This window comes from Solea solea, chromosome 18 (genome assembly GCF_958295425.1).
Source record: "Solea solea chromosome 18, fSolSol10.1, whole genome shotgun sequence".
NCBI lineage: Eukaryota > Metazoa > Chordata > Actinopteri > Pleuronectiformes > Soleidae > Solea > Solea solea.
Genome location: NC_081151.1, coordinates 7,343,650 through 7,365,201, shown reverse-complemented (window position 1 = coordinate 7,365,201; position 21,552 = coordinate 7,343,650). Strand labels below are relative to the sequence as shown.

The 21,552-nt window shown below is 43.9% G+C and overlaps 1 protein-coding gene across 1 annotated transcript in view; it reads left to right on the top strand.

Annotated features, from left to right (window-relative positions):
* fndc3ba (fibronectin type III domain containing 3Ba) overlaps positions 1 to 21,552 on the top strand; it is a 99,714-nt gene that overhangs the window by 12,099 nt on the left and 66,063 nt on the right. Inside the window, exon 2 of the mRNA XM_058614730.1 lies at positions 9,462 to 9,607. Coding sequence (XP_058470713.1) covers positions 9,491 to 9,607 — 117 coding nt within the window. The 5' untranslated portion in view covers positions 9,462 to 9,490. The remainder of the gene's footprint in view (positions 1 to 9,461; positions 9,608 to 21,552) is intronic.

Below are 21,552 nucleotides of genomic sequence, written 5' to 3'. Positions count from 1 at the left end.
CATCATCTGCCCCCTCCTCCCCATCTCTTCTTCTTCTTCTTCTTCTTCTTCTCTCCATCCTGCTTCCCTGCCGGTCTCTCCGCTTGCAGATCGCAATAATCAGTTGATTTGAGGAAAAGACAAATTAGCTTTGAGTGGCGTCTGCATAGGTATACTTTATTTATGACACTGCTCCTCCACGTCTGTACTGATGCAGGTGAGCTTCTGTCCTCACACACACACACACACACACACTGCTCCTGACCCGAGTGTAAAATACCATTTTGTTCGCAGTTTGAAAACTGATGCCTCACCTACCTCTCCCCCCCACCCCATCTTTCTTTCCTGTTGGCCTCCTTTTCTTTCTGTGCTCTCCCTCTTTCTTTCTCTCGCTGACCCTGTTTTGTGTTGCGAGGGTGTTGTCTTGATCCTGAGTGTGTCTGCGTGCACGTTATGTAACCGTAGTCTCTCTCTCTCTCTCTCTGGGAATGGGCCGCCACTTCTTTGAGCTCCGTTTTTTTTTTCTATTTACTCCCCGCCCACTGCTCTGGCAACGGCCTGTGAGCGGGGCTGATGGTTTCCCATCAGCCAGTGGGAGCGGGGAGCTGTGTTTTGACAGTGCGGTGGAATGCGTGCGAAGGCGGGATCTTTCCAGGAAGTGGATGGCAGTAGAGTGAGATCCAGAGAAAGTTGCTGTGCTTTTTGTGTGTAAAAAAAAAATAAAATGTTTATTTTTACACACATTTCCCAAATGAAAGTGGGGCTTTAGGGATTATTTTTAGACTGTAAGAAAGATGAACGGCCCTGTGACTTTGAGTCACTGGGTCAACTGTTTTTGACCCGTGTTCCTGGAAACCAGCCCTGATGAGAGGATTGGATGGGTGGGTAGATGGATTGATGGATGGATGGACGGGAGAGAATGACAGGGTTTTTTTTTTTTAACTCAGGGTACTCATTTTGTGTATGCGGAGAGCGAGAGGCGGCGGGGGGGAGAAGTGCTGAGCTGGTCGTTTACCGGCGGGCCGAGTCCTGACTTGCCTTAGCTCCGGCTGCACACAACAATCTGCAGAATGCCTGGTATTTGGAGGAAATGGGGATGGGGGGGATGGGGGGGCGAGACAAGGGAAAAGAGACAAAAAAAATTTAAGAGAAGAAGAGTTACAACCCATGAAACGGGATTAATACGCAGGTTTTCTTAGTGCCAACTATAATCTGGGACTAATTAATTGCGGCATGACAGGATTTCATCAGAAAGTGACATTTCATGTCGGGGTGTTTTCTGCGTTCCTCGGAGCCAAATGCAGACTCTTAATAGCGCCACATCTGCCATGAGTTACGTGCAAGATTCAGGCAACAACCACAATGTAACCTTGGAGACTCATTTGCATTCTGTAAAAGTGGAGAAACGCTGGTTCATGCGGGGAATGTGGGACGTGGCAAAGGGCGAACGTCAAACAAAACTGCAGCGTTGTTGTGATAAGGATTGCAGCAGCCAGGAGGGGAAAAAAAAGAGCGACGGCAGTTATTCAACATATTAGGATTACTTGGGCTATACTGTATGTTACTTTTCCTATTCATGTTCCCGTCCTGTGTGGACACTCCTGGTCTGGCAGCTTTGTCTAATGAGGCAACGGCGAGTCCTGCACCCAGACGAGTTCAGTGTGTCTCTGAGACAAACATTGTGCATCTGAGAAATGTTACCTTGAAAAAGGGCACATTTTTGTGTCATCTTTTTATTTTTTTACCCTAATGCTGGTTTTGGCTGTCGCTTTCTCCAGAAATCGAGTTTGAACTAATGCTGCATGACTCCGTATTCCTTCAGAGATTTCAATTATTCCCCTTGCGCGCACACAGACATAAATGTGTTAACGTTACTATTTATTTATTAGTATTTGTCACCTAAGGTTGTTGTGCGATGCTTCCTCACGATATTACCACATGTCACCTTTCAGACGCTGTTGGTGTCGTCGTTGTCCACTTTGGAGAGCGATTTAGGTCACTTGTGTTACCAATACCACAACTCAACGCCACTGCCTGGGTTCAAAGTTGAGCTAAGGTGAATCTGTGCTCACAGCGCCATCTGCTGGACCAAATTGTAATCACTTCGAATGGTCTGCGCGCTTCTAGGCTGTATATTTTGAATTCGAGCCGGGTTTTTAAGGTTTGAGTTTGAATTTTCCAATAAATGGAACAAACCAGAGGGAAATATCTGTTGGTCAAGTCTTTCGTTCACCATCAGATGTGGTTTGTGGAGGTGCTGTATCTCCTCTGTTTGGGGGGGGGCGACGTCGCCCTAGAGGCCTCCGTTTTTAAGAGTTTGTAAAAGAGCTTGTTCATACACGGTTTGCAAGTGGAGCCTCTCTCTCTGTGTGTGTGTGTGTGTGTGTGCTTGTATGTGTCCATTGCATTCCACTCCACCCGCTCCAAGTTCTTCTTCTTCGTGTATGACATATCATTACCGCAATTACAGGGCAGGAGGACTCTGACCATATCCACACACACACACACACATAAAAGTCACTGCACACAAATGTACGCACACGCATCTGCAAAACCCCGAAATGCATGCAGTCATACGGGCAGAAGAAGTCCAATCCTTAAGTTTTACCTCTGCTCCCTCTCATTCAGCCTTTTCAATAGACAGTCTCTCTTTCTTTCTTTCTTTCTCTCACTTGCTCTCCTCCTCCCTCCCCCACCTCTTCTCTCTCTTCCACACACGCTGCCTGCATATGTGCAGAAAGCTGTCGGCCTGACGTGGGAATGTGAAGAGGTTCCATCTTTTATAAATCCCCTCTCTGTCTTTCCCAAGAGTGAGTGTGTGTGTGTGTGTGTGTGTGTGTGTGTGTGAGAGAGAGAGAGACTACATTCATGCTCCCCTCAATGTAAGCACAAGACGAGCATTCCTCTTTGCCTTACTCCCCACCTTTTTTTTTCCTCCCTCCCCTCCCTTTTCTGCATCTCCCCTACCTCCACCCCACCCCTCTCTCTCTCTCCCTCTCTCTCCTCTGGTGAAAAGGTACTCTCTCTCAGTCTGTTTGTGTGTGTTAGAAAGAGGTTGGGTGGGGGGCATGGAGGGAACAGGTCTCTTGTAGACTGAATACCTTTTGTAAAAGGAGCTGGAGTTGAATGGGAGTGGTGTTGGTGGCAGTTTCCCACCATATTTAGAAGTCACACACGCACGCACACACACACACACACGCACGCACACACCAGACACCAGTGTGTTAAGTGCCAGCACAGATTGAAGTTGTCAGCTGATACAATGGGTTTGAAAGGATCGATCTGTTGTATGCATATGTGTATTTCGCACTCTCTCGCTCTCTGTGTGTGTGTGTGTGTGTGTGAGAGAACACATTGTCATTTAGTCACTGACACCTGAGAGCATTCTTCACACACCCAAGATGTGGAAAACAAACAAACTAACAGGGACACTGACACCTATGTCTCCTGTTCTCTCCTCTCCTCTCCTTTTTTTTTATTTTCCGTCCCTACATTTACATGCACGTTACAAATGAGTTACAGAGTTGTTGTTGTTTTTTAGTGCGACTGTCATGAAAGATAACTGTCTCGGGCTCATCTGCATTCTCTCGCCGAGATCCAGGCCACGGTGACGTCGTTGTCGCTGAACCACAGCATTACAAAGAAAAACATTACCTAAATGCGTTGATGGTTCTGTTTCACTTTCAGTTCTCCTTGAGTTGTTCATGGAACATGTGTTCTACTTGTTTTTCACGTGTGGCCGTACATTTCCTTTGGTTTCTCTCGTCAGGAGAAACTGAACTATGAAGTCGAGTAACTTCACATTTTGGGGCATTTCCAGTGGTTTCTTGTGCATATCTGAGTTTCCCACTGTGTCCCCAGTATATGTTAGTGGGATATCGACTCATCCGTCTGAATGTGCATGTATATAAGTGGCAGATTTTGTGACATATGCACATTATACATCTGTCCAAATTGATTTTTTATAGATTATTTTATGACATAAACGGTATAAATGAGTCTTGAGCGACTGATGCTGACAGAGCAAGGTTGTGACGTGATGAAGGAAAGCAGCAGCAGTTTTCTTTAGAACGTCAATGGCAGTTGCGTAATATTCTTGCCAAGTTTGTAAAATTAGCCGGAAATTTCAGTTCTCCAAACTGAACTGGTGAAATCGAACGTGTCTTAATGGTTGCTCTTTGTGAAAGAAAACTAGGAAGACAGAAGCAGCTTTAGGTTCCTGAGTTCATGAAAGAGTTCCCAAGGTCCCGGAGAAGCTGGTGTTGTGGATGAAAGGGCTTACAATCTGTCTTTTCTCAGCTCGTGAATATTAGTTCACCGTGTCTGGTTCTGGTTTCTGTGCTCAGCTCTCGCACTGGGCAGGAAATATTGCTTCCCTTTTGGTGGTTGTGTTACATTTGAGGCTCCTAATGTCGCCTTGATGTCACATTATACAGGTTTCTGTCCTGCTTGATAACATACATTCATATTTAACCTCCTTTTGGCAGTGACGTTTCAACGCAGCCAGTAAAAATAGATTTACTTTTGGTTTTTAGACTATTTTGGGAGTCTTTCCTTTAGACGTTCACAATGATAGACCTTGTATAGATTGTATACATAGATTATAGATTGTTCCAGTTTCTTATGACCTTGTATATTCATCTATTGTCTTCATCCATTGCAATACAACTTTTGCAGACTCTGTGGCGACACTCTGCTTTTAGCCTTACATACATCACTAATAATGCATGTACAATCTTAAAGTTTCAATAATCCTGATCCTCCTGTAAACTGCTTTAAGACAAATTCTCATGCCTCTCTTCCGTAAAATAAACTCTGGCTTTATTTCCCTCGTGCGTTTCCATGTCATCCGTCACTGCACCTAAAAACCCGACTCAAGACACTTGTATTTTTAAACAATCCTCCGGTGACACCAGCGCTTCTAAGAGAGGACTCGTCACCTCCAGTCTTGTCATGTGGGAGCCATGTTATGCATCACCCGTCCATAAAAAGACTTGACATGAAGCTAAACCATGAGCTAATTTTGGGGATGAAACAGTTTGGTTTTGCAGCTGCGGGCAAAACAGGATGTTTTTGATAAGGTCATCAGTCACATGGAAATACAGCAACAGGGCAACCGTCAGTCTTTACTTTTAACAATAATGCTATAAACTGTCCTCCGGGCCTTAAAGGGGAACCATAGAGCAATGTGAGTTCTGTCCATTTCCCAAAAACCAAATTTATTCGGAGCGAAAATTTCCAAGGAGTTGCACAAGTGTGTGTCTGTGCTTGTGTTTCTGTGAGGGTCAGATATGGAGGTGTGAATCGGTCGCCTGGAAGTAAGTCAGACAGTCTGCTATGAGGTTGTGAATGTCCATTATGCTCGGTCAGGATGGACAAACTGGAGTCTTTGGGTGTGTGTGCGCGTGTGTGTGTGAATGATGAATGACTGAATGAGCTATGACTGCCGTGTTGTAAGGTCAGCGCTGCCTCCGCATATCTAGGCCTTCTGTGTGTGTGAGAGAGTGAGTGTTAAATCGAGGTGTGCGTTTTAGTCTATGTGTCTTTTATGTCGGAGAGGCAGTTTCCATGCTTACACAGGCCTTTTTTGTCCAGTGACTCCTAACACACACACACACACACACACACACACGCTCATGGTACACAAATACATTCATACACCCGCCGCCGCACAAGTGCCTGATTGTTTTCCGGATCCAACATGGAATTTTCAATTTAACACTTTATCCCCGGGCCGGGAATCGACACCTTATTCCTGCTACTTTCCATAAGGCAACGGAAACCATTGTGTGTGTGTGTGTGTGGTGATGTCTGAAGCTGTCAACAGCAGCATCCATCTGGTTGCGATTCCGCTGGAAAACAAAGGTCATTATTGATCCACGGAACACGTTAAAACTCCCATATACATCAGATCCCGTAGAGAATGTGCAATGAGCGAGCAGCTGTGTGAAACACACACATATAGTAGTTACAGTATAGCCTGTGCTGTAGTTGTCATCACTCACAGGCTCCGTGTCGCAGTGATGTCTGCAAAAACAACTGTTGCTCAAACCGGATTCACTTCCACTCCAATTATCTGCTCGGCTCCGTTTTTGAAGTCCACTCTAGTGGCATGCGCGGGGCAGGGTGTAGGCTTTGTGAAGTCGTCAATACGATTGTAGGCTCTCTTCCTTTTTTAGTCCCCCCCCCTTTCTCAAAGTTCTTTCTGCACTGTGCAATTTCACACATCAGTTGCTCCAAATTGCAGAGTGTTTAAATTTAGAGGACGCCGATGCCTAGAAATTATATAACAAGGTACCGGTGAGATTAAGACGATATAATTTGGCTTTACGGCTCAGTCGGCGACTGCATGTGTGAGGCATACATCCGTGTTTTGGGTCGTTTACTGTCAATTCTCTGTCTGTTACACGGGGCTTGAAAACAGGATGGAACAGCAGAAGTCAGGAAATATAAATGCAAGGTGTAAATCAGTAACCCTTTTAAAGACATTTCTGCTCTTAGTGGAACAGTGATGTTTGTGAATGATCCAGGGATACCACTTCAGGAAGTGTTAAATGCTCTTGAGCATCACTTTACCTGGATCCCTATGTTAGGGTGGAGGCAGGAATCTAGGGTTTACGATGTCCCTTTACCAGCTTTGTTACTGGTGTGAGTACAAATATTGAATTCATATTTTATATTTTAAGTCAAGATTGGGTTATCCTATTTTCTTTATTTTCTGATTCCTCACCAAGTTGCTTTTTCCCCCCGAGCAAGTCTTCTCTTTTCCCTACTTTCTTCTGTGTCTCTCCCTTCGCTGTTTCCTGGCAGAGCTGAGAGTGGTGTCTGTGATGTGTCCTGAACACACACAACTCTGTGTGTGTGTGTGTGTGCAAGGCAGGATGGCTAGGCTGAGCTGGAAATGCGGCTTAAATGGAGAAAAGAGAGGGTTTAAGACCAACAAGAGGAGAAACAAAAAAAAAATCAAGACTTAAAGGAGGAGATAGAGTCAGAAAGGCACCAAAGACACTGCTGGTGTGTGTGTGTGTGTGTGCATGTGTGTGTTTATGTTAGAACAGTATGAGCCACAGCTGTGTGATCCACTAACCTTTTCAAAGACCTCATCAGGGCTTGAAGACAACCAGCTGAAAGAGAAGGCACACAATGACACACAGCTGTTTTTAGAGGGTCAGTGTGTGTGTGTGTGTGAGAGGTGGATATCTGACGGATTTCTTATACTTAATACTTTAATAAAAAAGCACATACTCTCGATGCTCAGACATGCTGTGTGTGGTCATGTGAGTCCGTATGGCAGCTTATAGCCTGGTAGTGACTTAGCAGTGATTTCACTCGGCAGCAGTGAATTAAAAACACCTACGTCATACAGTAATCCGCCTCTGGCGTTTGAATTGTTGTGTATTTGCACGTGTGCGTACAGTACACGTATTGATATCTGAAGACCTCTTGGGTTTTTTTTTCTTCTCTTCTGCAGATGTGGATGAAAGATGAGGAGAAATGGCCGTGGTTGTTGTTGTTGTTGTTGTTGTTGTTTTTATTTAATTTTCTTTATAGTTGTTCTTTTGGGTTTGCCGCTTTTATTATACGCAGGCAAAGAAACCATCCCCAGATTTAGCTCACGGTTCCTCTCCACACACTTGACCTCGAAAGACTTCTCGTTCTGAGTGTTTTGCATGTTTATGGAACCCTAATCTGTTCTCTGTTGAAAAAGCTAACGGCAGGTGCAGTTATCCCCATTCACCCATCATACTAAGACCGTATTCATCCAATAATTCTTTTTTTTTATTAATCCTCCTAAGAGGATATTCACTGTAATCCCTCCTGCAGTTTACAAGAATATTGTTGTTAATGATGAAGAGCTTTGAATGAGTCACTAATGTCTGTGTTTCTTTGCCTCCTTTAATCTCTTGTTTCATTCATATTGACATGATATAACTTGATATGAAGCTCCTCTGTCTCTCCTTATGTGCCTATTTTCTTTAATCTCCCTTTTTTAATCTTAATCCTCTTTCAACTGTGTATCCTGATCCAATCATCTACTGTATATCTTTCCGCTTCTCTTATCTTGATAATATGCTTGTGTTTTAGGTAAATGATGTCCCTTTTTTTTACATTTTATTAGCCCTTCCTGGTAGAACACTGACCACTGAATTATGTTTCCATTCGGGTGACATGATTTGTTTTGTTTTCCTTCCTTGATCGTGGTCACTGAGCGAACACCTGGTTTGCATATCGCTGCTTTCCATCTCTGACAGTCAAGAGATATAACACTATGCAAAAGTCTCAGGGCACCACCAGCTGTATTGTTTTTACGTGTGTTTAATTCTGTGGTGATTGAAACGGTGTGACTGAAAGTTTAGTCTTACTCATTTTATCACAGCGGAACTATTTCAACATGAAATTGAAGGACAGTCACAGTTAATTAAAGTTAATTTGGGCTCCACTCCAATTTTATGAGAGCCTGGGTCATGCTGTTAACTAAAACTTAAACACTTTTTTGTTTTCACTTTATTTTTTTCAACCCAAATTTTCTGGATTTGTTCTAATAAAGTTGATATTGTATAGTCAGACTAATACTTTTGCACACTACTGTAGTTCAGTCTTTAGCCGCATCTTGCTTTAATATTGAATATCAATTTTAATATAAATTAAATCCTTCTTCATGCAAAAAACGTGTGCGTAAACTGAAAGTAACGCATCAAACTGGTTGGCATTAACTGATAGTTTGACATTGTGGGAAGTCATCTCAGGTTTACAGTCAGATTAAGTTTGTTTTTATTCAAAATGAACTTTAACTGGCATAAGTCAGTAAGCTTACTGTATTGTAAGGTAAGAATATTCATTTTTGACATTGAACTTTTTCTACAAAATGAACACCAGAAATGCTTGTTGTGAGTTTTTAACATATTCTCTTCATCTCTTCACGTGCAGTCACGCTAGCTGCTAGCTGCTAGCCGCTAGCCGCTAAGCTAAACTAACTAGCTGCTGCCTCCAGCTTCATATTCACAGTAGCAATATAAATGTACTTCTGCTGTACTTGACTCTGATCCAGGACGTAAAGTATGTTTTGTAGCGTTGTGATACGAATGTTAAAGTGTTTTAATTATGGATTCATGTGAACTGAAAAAGTGCAGCAAGCACATGTACCGCTAGTTTTCTGTAAATAAATAAATAAAGAGACAAAATGTCAAACTATTTCTTCAATAAAGTAGATTGAAAGTCTAGCTTCTTCAAACAAGGCTATAGTTTATACTTTCACCTCTGAATGGAAGCAAAAATCAACAGATTTCCCTTTTTAAATTGTTGTTTCTTGGATGTTCTGCTTTAAACTGGTTTTATTTTTTACTTGCCTTTACTTCCTGTCACTGCATTTGTGTACATGTCATGTGGCTTTGTGCTTGTACTGTATGTGTATTTCTAAATCAACAACACTTATGTCCCCTGTTTCTCATCCTCTCTCTCTCTCTGTCTGTGTACTTCCCCAGGTAGGGCAGTTCAGTGAATTTCTCCATGAATGTACGTCACAATGATGATGACAGACCAGATTCCACTGGATTTGGCTCCGCCCCCCCTCCTGAACGGGGAGGTCCCCCTAATGCAGCACATGGTTAACGGTGATGCAGCACAGCAGGTATCTTACACACAAACACACACGCACACACACACACGTCTGATGTTTGCATTCACTTATAGCTGCACAATAAACACACAAAAGTCATCTTTCAGCATTCCTGCGTTGACATACACACGCACGCACCATCCAGATGCACACAGGAATACGAGTCCAGCAAGCATGCACGGCCTTTGTCTGTTCATCACATGCGTCATGGGTGGCTGCCACAGGTAATGAACAGCTGCCAAGCTGTGAAGCAGTTGTCATTTAACAGGAACGAGACTAAACACAGATGCACACAGGCACGTTTAAAAGAAAAAGACTACTTTGTCCATGTATTCCCAGGCCATGAATTCATTTCTGCACCTCACTGATCATATCACATTCCACACCTGACTTCTGCAAACCTCTCCACATTTAAATGACTCCGATTTAATCCCGTTGTCACAGATAATGTTTTTATGAGGCATGTGGATGCTGAGGTTGCTGATGATGATGATAATTATAAATATATATACTTTCTTGGCCTTTTCCCTCTCAGCATGGTTGGTGGGAGTGTTTTGGCCGTGACACATAACAGTTAAGGGAGGGTTTTGGCTGTAACACGCAGTAGTTAGGGAGCTCTTTTTATTGTAACACCCTGCAGTTTAAACTTGGTTCCCAGTGTAGAGGCAGAGATGGAGACCGATGATTATATAGATTTGACTCTGAATGTGAGTGCGTGTGTGTGTGCGTGCGTGTGTGTGTGTGGGCACTGTCGTCTGAATACATACTTGTTTGTGTGTTTGTGTTTGTGTCTGCTCGCTCGCCTGCTCCCTGTCTGTCTGTTCCTACCTGCCTACACCTGTTTACGTGTGTGTTTTGTCTGTGTTCTGCAGATACATGAGTGAGATTGTTAGGGTGCCACGTTCTGTCCCAGCGCCGTCGTCTCTGCTGTAGCCGACGCTCGCTGCTCCCCCATCACGTTAGTTTTTAAAAGTCCAGCGTTTAAACTGCAATAGTGCAACAAATAGAGTATCCCAAAGCTCACTCTTCCCCTTCCCAAGTATGCCAAGGAATTCCGGTGCCGTTCACATACCAGATGGGATGTAAAAAAAACCTTTTTTCATAACTCTCGCCACTCATCAACTTTGCCCACTCTTTGTCTGCCGTTTCCTCCTCCTCCTTGGTTTATTCATCGAGTTTATGTGGGCAAAACTGTTCCTCTTTGTTTGCATTGTAAGCGTCTGCTTCAAAGCACACAAAAAAAAAGGAAAACAAAAAAAAAACAAAGAAACCCCGCACAATCTGGCTTGTTTGTCTGTTTTAGGGCTGCTGTTGAAACATGGCAGCCACTATAAAGCAAGGCCTTTGCCTAAAGAAGTTATAGAAAACTTATTCTAAGGAAACGGAAACTGAAGGAGTTTCATTTTAAAGCAGTTGTAATCTTACACAAACATACTTACGGGTAGAAAAATAGAAAAATATAAAGTGCAACAATTCATCCAATTACGTCACATGTAACCTTACACTGGCTACTTAATGGTAGCAATCAAACTATATATAAACAGTAATAAAAAACAACACTATCCTGTTGCATTTAGAATATGCAACCTTGCGCTGGCTACACAAAGTGAAACAATGTAGCCAGTTGGAGGTCACATATTATGGGATACAGCTCACATATGCTCATTGTTCATTGTCATGTCTGCTTATTTCATTGGCCTTGAAGTGAACTGGGTTTTTTGGCAAATTATAATTTTTTTTTTCTTTTAGCCACAATCACAAAAATAACTAGTACCGCGCGCGGTTCTGAACGGGTTCGAGCCGACCCACGCGGGTCGCCGTGTGCCACGGCTCCCCGCGTGCCTCGCGCTCTCACCCGTTCATTCACCGCGCGCGGTACTAGTTATTTTCAGTACTAGTTATTTTCAGCGGCGTCCCCGTGCATGTCGATCCAAATTTCGGGGGGGATCGGGCAACGTATGGCAAAGTTATAGGGCACTTCCTGTTTAAAATGGCCGACTTCCTGTTCGGTCAAATGCGCGTCTGTAAACGTGTTCAGGGATGTTCCCTTGTCTTACATATCAAGTTTTGTTCAGATCGGACAATCTTAGAGTTTACTTCCTATTTCGGGCATTCCACTTCCTGTTGGGAAGTCATCTTTTGCAGACATGCTCAGGACAGGTTCCTGGTGTCACATATAAGGTTTCGTGCAAATCGGACAACGTACTGCAAAGTTAGAGGGCACTTCCTGTTTAAAATGGCCAACTTCCTGTTCGTCTCTGGAAACATGTTCAGGGAAGGTCCTGTAACTCACATATCTAGTTTTGTGTCAATCGGACAATGTAAGACTTTACTTCCTGTTTCGGTCGTTCCACTTCCTGTAGGGAGGTGACCTTTTACGGACATGCTCAGGACAGGTCCCTGGTGTCACATATAAGGTTTTGTGCAGATCGGACAACGTACGGCAAAGTTAGAGGGCACTTCCTGTTTAAAATGGCCGACTTCCTGTTCGTCTCCGTAAACATGTTCAGGGAAGGTCCCGTAGCTCACATATCTAGTTTCGTGTCAATCGGACAATGTAAGACTTTACTTCCTGTTTCGGGCGTTCCACTTCCTGTAGGGAGGTGACCTTTTACGGACATGTTGAGGAAGGGTCAGGGGTCCCACATACAAAGTTTCAAGTGGATACAACAATCCCTGTTGGAGCAGCATCAAAAACTATAAATGTAATTATGTCTGCTGTCACCAGGGGGCGCTGTATTTGAGGATGAATATTTTCATATAGACGTGTTCAGGGCCGGACTATCATTATTCCCAGCAAGTTTGGTTCAGATCGGACCAGGATTGGCAAAGTTGTAACAGTTTGTTTTTTTAGAATTTACTAGCACCACCAGGAGGCGCTGTTTTCAAAATGTACCATTTGAGCAACATAGTCGTCTTCAGCAACTAACCATCATCAACTATAGCAAGTTTGGTTGGGATCAGACCTTCCATCGCGAAGTTATAAGAGTTTCATTGTCTGTTATGAAAAATTATTATTATCTCCAATTTTGGCGCCCCCTATCTCGTACGCCATACAATATTTTAAAAAGCTTTTGATAACTTTTGATGCTCAACTCGTCCACATTGATCTCACCAAGTTTGAAGGTGATCGCACAAAAGCTCTAGGAGGAGATAATTGAAATACAAGCTGTCATATTGTCTGCTGTCACCAGGGGGCGCTGTTTTCGAAATTGAATATTTTCATATAGACGTCTTTAGGGCCGGACTATCATCAATCCTAGCAAGTTTGGTTCAGATCGGACCAGGATTCACGAAGTTGTAGCAGTTTGATTTTTTGTCCCAAAAATCCGACTTTGCGTCGTTGCCATGGCAACACCGTTAAACGATTTGTCGTCATATTGATCACGCATCATCTACCATGTGTTTTGACTGTTGTCACCAATTTTGAGTGCGGTACGATTATCTGTGTAAAAGTTATTCCCGAAATCGTAAAAAAACTTTTTTTTTGTGTATTTTCTTTCACCACAAGGAGGCGCTGTTTTCAAACTTCACCGTTTTTTCATAGACGTCTTCAGCCATGGCCCATCATCAATCATAGCAAGTTTGGTTCGGATCGGACCTTCCATCGCAAAGTTATAAGAGTTTTTTTTTTCTGATGCGAAACATCAGAATCATCACGAACTTTGCTGCCCCCTATCTCGTGCGCCGTGCGACATTTGAAAAAACTTTTGATACCGTGAGCTCCTCAACTGGTCCACAGGGACCTCACCAAGTTTGAAGGTGATCGCACGAAAACTCTAGGAGGAGTTAGTTCAAATACCATTGCTGCGAATTCGCCAAAATCGCCAAAAAATCGCCAATCAACCCAAGATGGCGGATTTCCTGTTGGGTTTGGATCATGGTCATAATGTAATTTTTTCTTCATCCCGACCTTCTACACATGTGTACCGAATTTCGTGCATGTGCGATATTTGTGTTGGTCATGGTGAATTTGGACAGGTGGCGCCGCACTTATTGGCCCCTCCCACATTCAATTTTTGACGCACATTCCCCGAACCTTTTTCAGACGTAAATTTACACCACGATTGATGCGGTCACAAAAATCTGTGAGTTTTGGGGTATGGGAAAGGCCTCAAAAAGGCGATTTACTTTAAGGAATAATAAGAATAATAATAATAATAAAAATAACTAGTACTGAAAATAACTAGTACCGCGCGCGGTTCTGAACGGGTTCGAGCCGACCCACGCGGGTCGCCGTGTGCCACGGCTCCCCGCGTGCCTCGCGCTCTCACCCGTTCATTCACCGCGCGCGGTACTAGTTATTTTCAGTACTAGTTATTTTCAGCGGCGTCCCTGCGCATTTCGTTCCAAATTTCGAGGGGGATCGGGCAACGTATGACAAAGTTATAGGGCACTTCCTGTTTAAAATGGCAGACTTCCTGTTCGGTCAAGTGCGTGTACGTAAACGTGTTCAGGGAACTTCCCTTGTCTTACATATCAAGTTTTGTGCAGATCGGATAATCTTAGAGTTTACTTCCTGTTTCGGGCATTCCACTTCCTGTTGGGAGGTCATCTCTTGCAGACATGCTCAGGACAGGTCCCAGGTGTCACATAAAAGGTTTCGTGCAAATCGGACAACGTACGGCAAAGTTAGAGGGCACTTCCTGTTTAAAATGGCCAACTTCCTGTTCGTCTCCGTAAACGTGTTCAGGGAAGTTCCCTTGTCTTACATATCAAGTTTTGTTCAGATCGGACAATGTTAGACTTTACTTCCTGTTTTGGGCGTTCCACTTCCTGTAGGGAGGTGACCTTTTACGGACATGCTCAGGACAGGTCCCTGGTGTCACATATAAGGTTTTGTGCAGATCGGACAACGTACGGCAAAGTTAGAGGGCACTTCCTGTTTAAAATGGCCGACTTCCTGTTCGGTCAACGGCGTCTCCGTAAACATGTTCAGGGAAGGTCCAGTAACTCACATATCTAGTTTCGTGTCAATCGGACAATGTAAGACTTTACTTCCTGTTTCGGGAGTTCCACTTCCTGTAGGGAGGTGACCTTTTACGGACATGTTGAGGAAGGGTCTGGGGTCCCACATACTAAGTTTCAAGTGGATACAACAATCCCTGTTGGAGCAGCATCAAAAACCATAAATGTAATTCTGTCTGCTGTCACCAGGGGGCGCTGTATTTGAAAATGAATATTTTCATATAGACGTGTTCAGGGCCGGACTGTCATCAATCCTTGCAAGTTTGGTTCAGATCGGACCAGGATTGGCAAAGTTGTAACAGTTTGTTTTTTTAGAATTTTCTACCACCACCAGGAGGCGCTGTTTTCAAAATGTACCGTTTCAGCAACATAGTCGTCTTCAGCAACTAACCATCCTCAACTATAGCAAGTTTGGTTGGGATCAGACCTTCCATCGCAAAGTTATAAGAGTTTCATTGTCTGTTATGAAAAATTATTATTATCTCCAATTTTGGCGCCCCCTATCTCGTACGCCATACAATATTTTAAAAAGCTTTTGATAACTTTTGATGCTCAACTCGTCCACATTGATCTCACCAAGTTTGAAGGTGATCGCACAAAAGCTCTAGGAGGAGATAATTGAAATACCAGCTGTCATATTGTCTGCTGTCACCAGGGGGCGCTGTTTTCGAAATTTATTATTTTCATATAGACGTCTTTAGGGCCGGACTATCATCAATCCTAGCAAGTTTGGTTCAGATTGGACCAGGATTCACGAAGTTGTAGCAGTTTGATTTTTTGTCCCAAAAATCCGACTTTGCGTCGTTGCCATGGCAACACCGTTAAACGATTTGTCGTCATATTGATCACGCATCATCTACCATGTGTTTTGACTGTTGTCACCAATTTTGAGTGCGGTACGATTATCTGTGTAAAAGTTATTCCCGAAATCGTAAAAAAACTTTTTTTTGGTGTATTTTCTTTCACCACAAGGAGGCGCTGTTTTCAAACTTCACCGTTTTTTCATAGACGTCTTCAGCCATGGCCCATCATCAATGGTAGCAAGTTTGGTTCGGATCGGACCTTCCATCGCAAAGTTATAAGAGTTTTGTTTTTCTGATGCGAAACATCAGAATCATCACGAACTTTGCCGCCCCCTATCTCGTGCGCCGTGCGACATTTGAAAAAACTTTTGATACCGTGAGCTCCTCAACTGGTCCACAGGGACCTCACCAAGTTTGAAGGTGATCGCACGAAAACTCTAGGAGGAGTTAGTTCAAATACCATTGCTGCGAATTCGCCAAAATCGCCAAAAAATGGCCAATCAACCCAAGATGGCGGATTTCCTGTTGGGTTTGGATCATGGTCATAATGTAATTTTTTCTTCATCCTGACCCACTACACATGTGTACCGAATTTCGTGCATGTGCGATATTTGTGTTGGTCATGGTGAATTTGGACAGGTGGCGCCGCACTTATTGGCCCCTCCCACATTCAATTTTCGACGCACATTCCCCGAACCTTTTTCAGACGTAAATTTACACCAGGATTGATGCGGTCACAAAAATTGGTGAGTTTTGGGGTATGGGAAAGGCCTCAAAAAGGCAATTCATTTGGGGGAATAATAAGAATAATAATAATAAAAATAACTAGTACCGCGCGCGGTTCTGAACGGGTTCGAGCCGACCCACGCGGGTCGCCGTGTGCCACGGCTCCCCGCGTGCCTCGCGCTCTCACCCGTTCATTCACCGCGCGCGGTACTAGTTATTTTCAGTACTAGTTATTTTCAGTACTAGTTATTTTCAGCGGCGTCCCCGCGCATGTCGATCCAAATTTCGGGGGGATCGGGCAACGTATGGCAAAGTTATAGGGCACTTCCTGTTTAAAATGGCTGAGTTCCTGTTCGGTCAAATGCGCGTCCGTTAACGAGTTCAGGGAAGTTCCCTTGTCTTACATATCAAGTTTTGTTCAGATCGGACAATCTTAGAGTTTACTTCCTGTTTCGGGCATTCCACTTCCTGTTGGGAGGTCATCTTTTGCAGACATGCTCAGGACAGGTCCCTGGTGTCACATATAAGCTTTCGTGCAAATCGGACAACGTACGGCAAAGTTAGAGGGCACTTCCTGTTTAAAATGGCCAACTTCCTGTTTGTCTCTGGAAACATGTTCAGGGACGGTCCCGTAACTCACATATCTAGTTTCGTGTCAATCGGACAATGTAAGACTTTACTTCCTGTTTCGGGCCTTCCACTTCCTGTAGGGAGGTGACCTTTTACGGAGATGCTCAGGACAGGTCCCTGGTGTCACATATAAGGTTTTGTGCAGATCGGACAATGTACGGCAAAGTTAGAAGGCACTTCCTGTTTAAAATGGCCGACTTCCTGTTCGGTCTACGGCGTCTCCGTAAACATATTCAGGGAAGGTCCCGTAACTCACATATAAGGTTTCGTGCAAATCGGACAACGTACGGCAAAGTTAGAGGGCACTTCCTGTTTAAAATGGCCGACTTCCTGTTCGTCTCCGTAAACATGTTCAGGGAAGGTCCGGTAACTCACATATCTAGTTTCGTGTCAATCGGACAATGTAAGACTTTACTTCCTGTTTCGGGCGTTCCACTTCCTGTAGGCAGGTGACCTTTTACGGACATGTTGAGGAAGGGTCTGGGGTCCCACATACTAAGTTTCAAGTGGATACAACAATCCCTGTTGGAGCAGCATCAAAAACTATAAATGTAATTCTGTCTGCTGTCACCAGGGGGCGCTGTATTTGAAAATGAATATTTTCATATAGAGGTGTTTAGGGCCGGACTGTCATCAATCCCAGCAAGTTTGGTTCAGATCGGACCAGGATTGGCAAAGTTGTAACAGTTTCTTTTTTTAGAATTTTCTACCACCACCAGGAGGCGCTGTTTTCAAAATGTACCGTTTCAGCAACATAGTCATCTTCAGCAACTAACCATCATCAACTATAGCAAGTTTGGTTGGGATCAGACCTTCCATCGCGAAGTTATAAGAGTTTTACTGTCTGTTGTGAAAAATTATTATTATCTCCAATTTTGGCGCCCCCTATCTCGTACGCCATACAATATTTTAAAAAGCTTTTGATAACTTTTGATGCTCAACTCGTCCACATTGATCTCACCAAGTTTGAAGGTGATCGCACAAAAGCTCTAGGAGGAGATAATTGATATACCAGCTGTCATATTGTCTGCTGTCACCAGGGGGCGCTGTTTTCGAAATTGAATATTTTCATATAGACGTCTTTAGGGCCGGACTATCATCAATCCTAGCAAGTTTGGTTCAGATCGGACCAGGATTCGCAAAGTTGTAGCAGTTTGATTTTTTGTCGAAAAAATACGACTTTGCGTCGTTGCCATGGCAACACCGTTAAACGATTTGTCGTCATATTGATCACGCATCATCTACCATGTGTTTTGACTGTTGTCAGCAATTTTGAGTGCGGTACGATTATCTGTGTAAAAGTTATTCCCGAAATCGTAAAAAAAAATTTTTTTGGTGTATTTTCTTTCACCACAAGAAGGCGCTGTTTTCAAACTTCACCGTTTTTTCATAGACGTCTTCAGCCATGGCCCATCATCAATCATAGCAAGTTTGGTTCGGATCGGACCTTCCATCGCAAAGTTATAAGAGTTTTGTTTTTCTGATGCGAAACATCAGAATCATCACGAACTTTGCCGCCCCCTATCTCGTGCGCCGTGCGACATTTGAAAGAACTTTTGATACCGTAAGCTCCTCAACTGGTCCACAGGGACCTCGCCGAGTTTGAAGGTGATCGCACGAAAACTCTAGGAGGAGTTAGTTCAAATACCATTGCTGCGAATTCGCCAAAATCGCCAAAAAATCGCCAATCAACCCAAGATGGCGGATTTCCTGTTGGGTTTGGATCATGGTCATAATGTAATTTTTTCTTCATCCTGACCCACTACACATGTGTACCGAATTTCGTGCATGTGCGATATTTGTGTTGGTCATGGTGAATTTGGACAGGTGGCGCCGCACTTATTGGCCCCTCCCACATTCAATTTTCGACGCACATTCCCCGAACCTTTTTCAGACGTAAATTTACACCAGGATTGATGCGGTCACAAAAATTGGTGAGTTTTGGGGTATGGGAAAGGCCTCAAAAAGGCAATTCATTTGGGGGAATAATAAGAATAAAAATAACTAGTACCGCGCGCGGTTCTGAACGGGTTCGAGCCGACCCACGCGGGTCGCCGTGTGCCACGGCTCCCCGCGTGCCTCGCGCTCTCACCCGTTCATTCACCGCGCGCGGTACTAGTTATTTTCAGTACTAGTTATTTTCAGCGGCGTCCCCGCGCATGTCGATCCAAATTTCGGGGGGATCGGGCAACGTATGGCAAAGTTATAGGGCACTTCCTGTTTAAAATGGCTGACTTCCTGTTCGGTCAAATGCGGGTCCGTTAACGAGTTCAGGTAAGTTCCCTTGTCTTACATATCAAGTTTTGTTCAGATCGGACAATCTTAGAGTTTACTTCCTGTTTCGGGCATTCCACTTCCTGTTGGGAGGTCATCTTTTCCAGACATGCTCAGGACAGGTCCCTGGTGTCACATATAAGCTTTCGTGCAAATCGGACAACGTATGGCAAAGTTAGAGGGCACTTCCTGTTTAAAATGGCCAACTTCCTGTTTGTCTCTGGAAACATGTTCAGGGACGGTCCCGTAACTCACATATCTAGTTTTGTGTCAATCGGATAATGTAAGACTTTACTTCCTGTTTCGGCCGTTCCACTTCCTGTAGGGAGGTGACCTTTTACGGACATGCTCAGGACAGGTCCCTGGTGTCACATATAAGGTTTCGTGCAAATCGGACAACGTACGGCAAAGTTAGAGGGCACTTCCTGTTTAAAATGGCCGACTTCCTGTTCGGTCAACGGCGTCTCCGTAAACATGTTCAGGGAAGGTCCAGTAACTCACATATCTAGTTTCGTGTCAATCGGACAATGTAAGACTTTACTTCCTGTTTCGGGCGTTCCACTTCCTGTAGGGAGGTGACCTTTTACGGAAATGTTGAGGAAGGGTCTGGGGTCCCACATACTAAGTTTCAAGCGGATACAACAATCCCTGTTGGAGCAGCATCTAAAACTATAAATGTAATTCTGTCTGCTGTCACCAGGGGGCGCTGTATTTGAAAATGAATATTTTCATATAGACGTGTTCAGGGCCGGACTGTCATCAATCCTTGCAAGTTTGGTTCAGATCGGACCAGGATTGGCAAAGTTGTAACAGTTTGTTTTTTTAGAATTTTCTACCACCACCAGGAGGTGCTATTTTCAAAATGTACCGTTTCAGCAACATAGTCGTCTTCAGCAACTAACCATCATCAACTATAGCAAGTTTGGTTGGGATCAGACCTTCCATCGCGAAGTTATAAGAGTTTCATTGTCTGTTATGAAAAATTATTATTATCTCCAATTTTGGCGCCCCCTATCTCGTACGCCATACAATATTTTAAAAAGCTTTTGATAACTTTTGATGCTCAACTCGTCCACATTAATCTCACCAAGTTTGAAGGTGATCGCACAAAAGCTCTAGGAGGAGATAATTGAAATACAAGCTGTCATATTGTCTGCTGTCACCAGGGGGCGCTGTTTTCGAAATTGAATATTTTCATATAGACGTCTTTAGGGCCGGACTGTCATCAATCCTAGCAAGTTTGGTTCAGATCGGACCAGGATTCGCGAAGTTGTAGCAGTTTGATTTTTTGTCCCAAAAATCCGACTTTGCGTCGTTGCCATGGCAACACCGTTAAGCGATTTGTCGTCATATTGATCACGCATCATCTACCATGTGTTTTGACTGTTGTCACCAATTTTGAGTGCGGTACGATTATCTGTGTAAAAGTTATTCCCGAAATCGTAAAAAAACTTTTTTTTTGTGTATTTTCTTTCACCACAAGGAGGCGCTGTTTTCAAACTTCACCGTTTTTTCATAGACGTCTTCAGCCATGGCCCATCATCAATCATAGCAAGTTTGGTTCGGATCGGACCTTCCATCGCAAAGTTATAAGAGTTTTTTTTTTCTGATGCGAAACATCAGAATCATCACGAACTTTGCCGCCCCCTATCTCGTGCGCCGTGCGACATTTGAAAAAACTTTTGATACCGTGAGCTCCTCAACTGGTCCACAGGGACCTCACCAAGTTTGAAGGTGATCGCACGAAAACTCTAGGAGGAGTTAGTTCAAATACCATTGCTGCGAATTCGCCAAAATCGCCAAAAAATCGCCAATCAACCCAAGATGGCGGATTTCCTGTTGGGTTTGGATCATGGTCATAATGTAATTTTTTCTTCATCCTGACCCACTACACATGTGTACCGAATTTCGGGCATGTGCGATATTTGTGTTGGTCATGGTGAATTTGGACAGGTGGCGCCGCACTTATTGGCCCCTCCCACATTCAATTTTCGACGCACATTCCCCGAACCTTTTTCAGACGTAAATTTACACCACGATTGATGCGGTCACAAAAATCTGTGAGTTTTGGGGTATGGGAAAGGCCTCAAAAAGGCGATTTACTTTAAGGAATAATAAGAATAATAATAATAAAAATAACTAGTACCGCGCGCGGTTCTGAACGGGTTCGAGCCGACCCACGCGGGTCGCCGTGTGCCACGGCTCCCCGCGTGCCTCGCGCTCTCACCCGTTCATTCACCGCGCGCGGTACTAGTTATTTTCAGTACTAGTTATTTTCAGTACTAGTTATTTTCAGCGGCGTCCCTGCGCATGTCGTTCCAAATTTCGAGGGGGATCGGGCAACGTATGACAAAGTTATAGGGCAGTTCCTGTTTAAAATGGCAGACTTCCTGTTTGGTCAAGTGTGTGTACGTAAACGTGTTCAGGGAACTTCCCTTGTCTTACATACCAAGTTTTGTGCAGATCGGATAATCTTAGAGTTTACTTCCTGTTTCGGAAATTCCACTTCCTGTTGGGAGGTCATCTCTTGCAGACATGCTCAGGACAGGTCCCTGG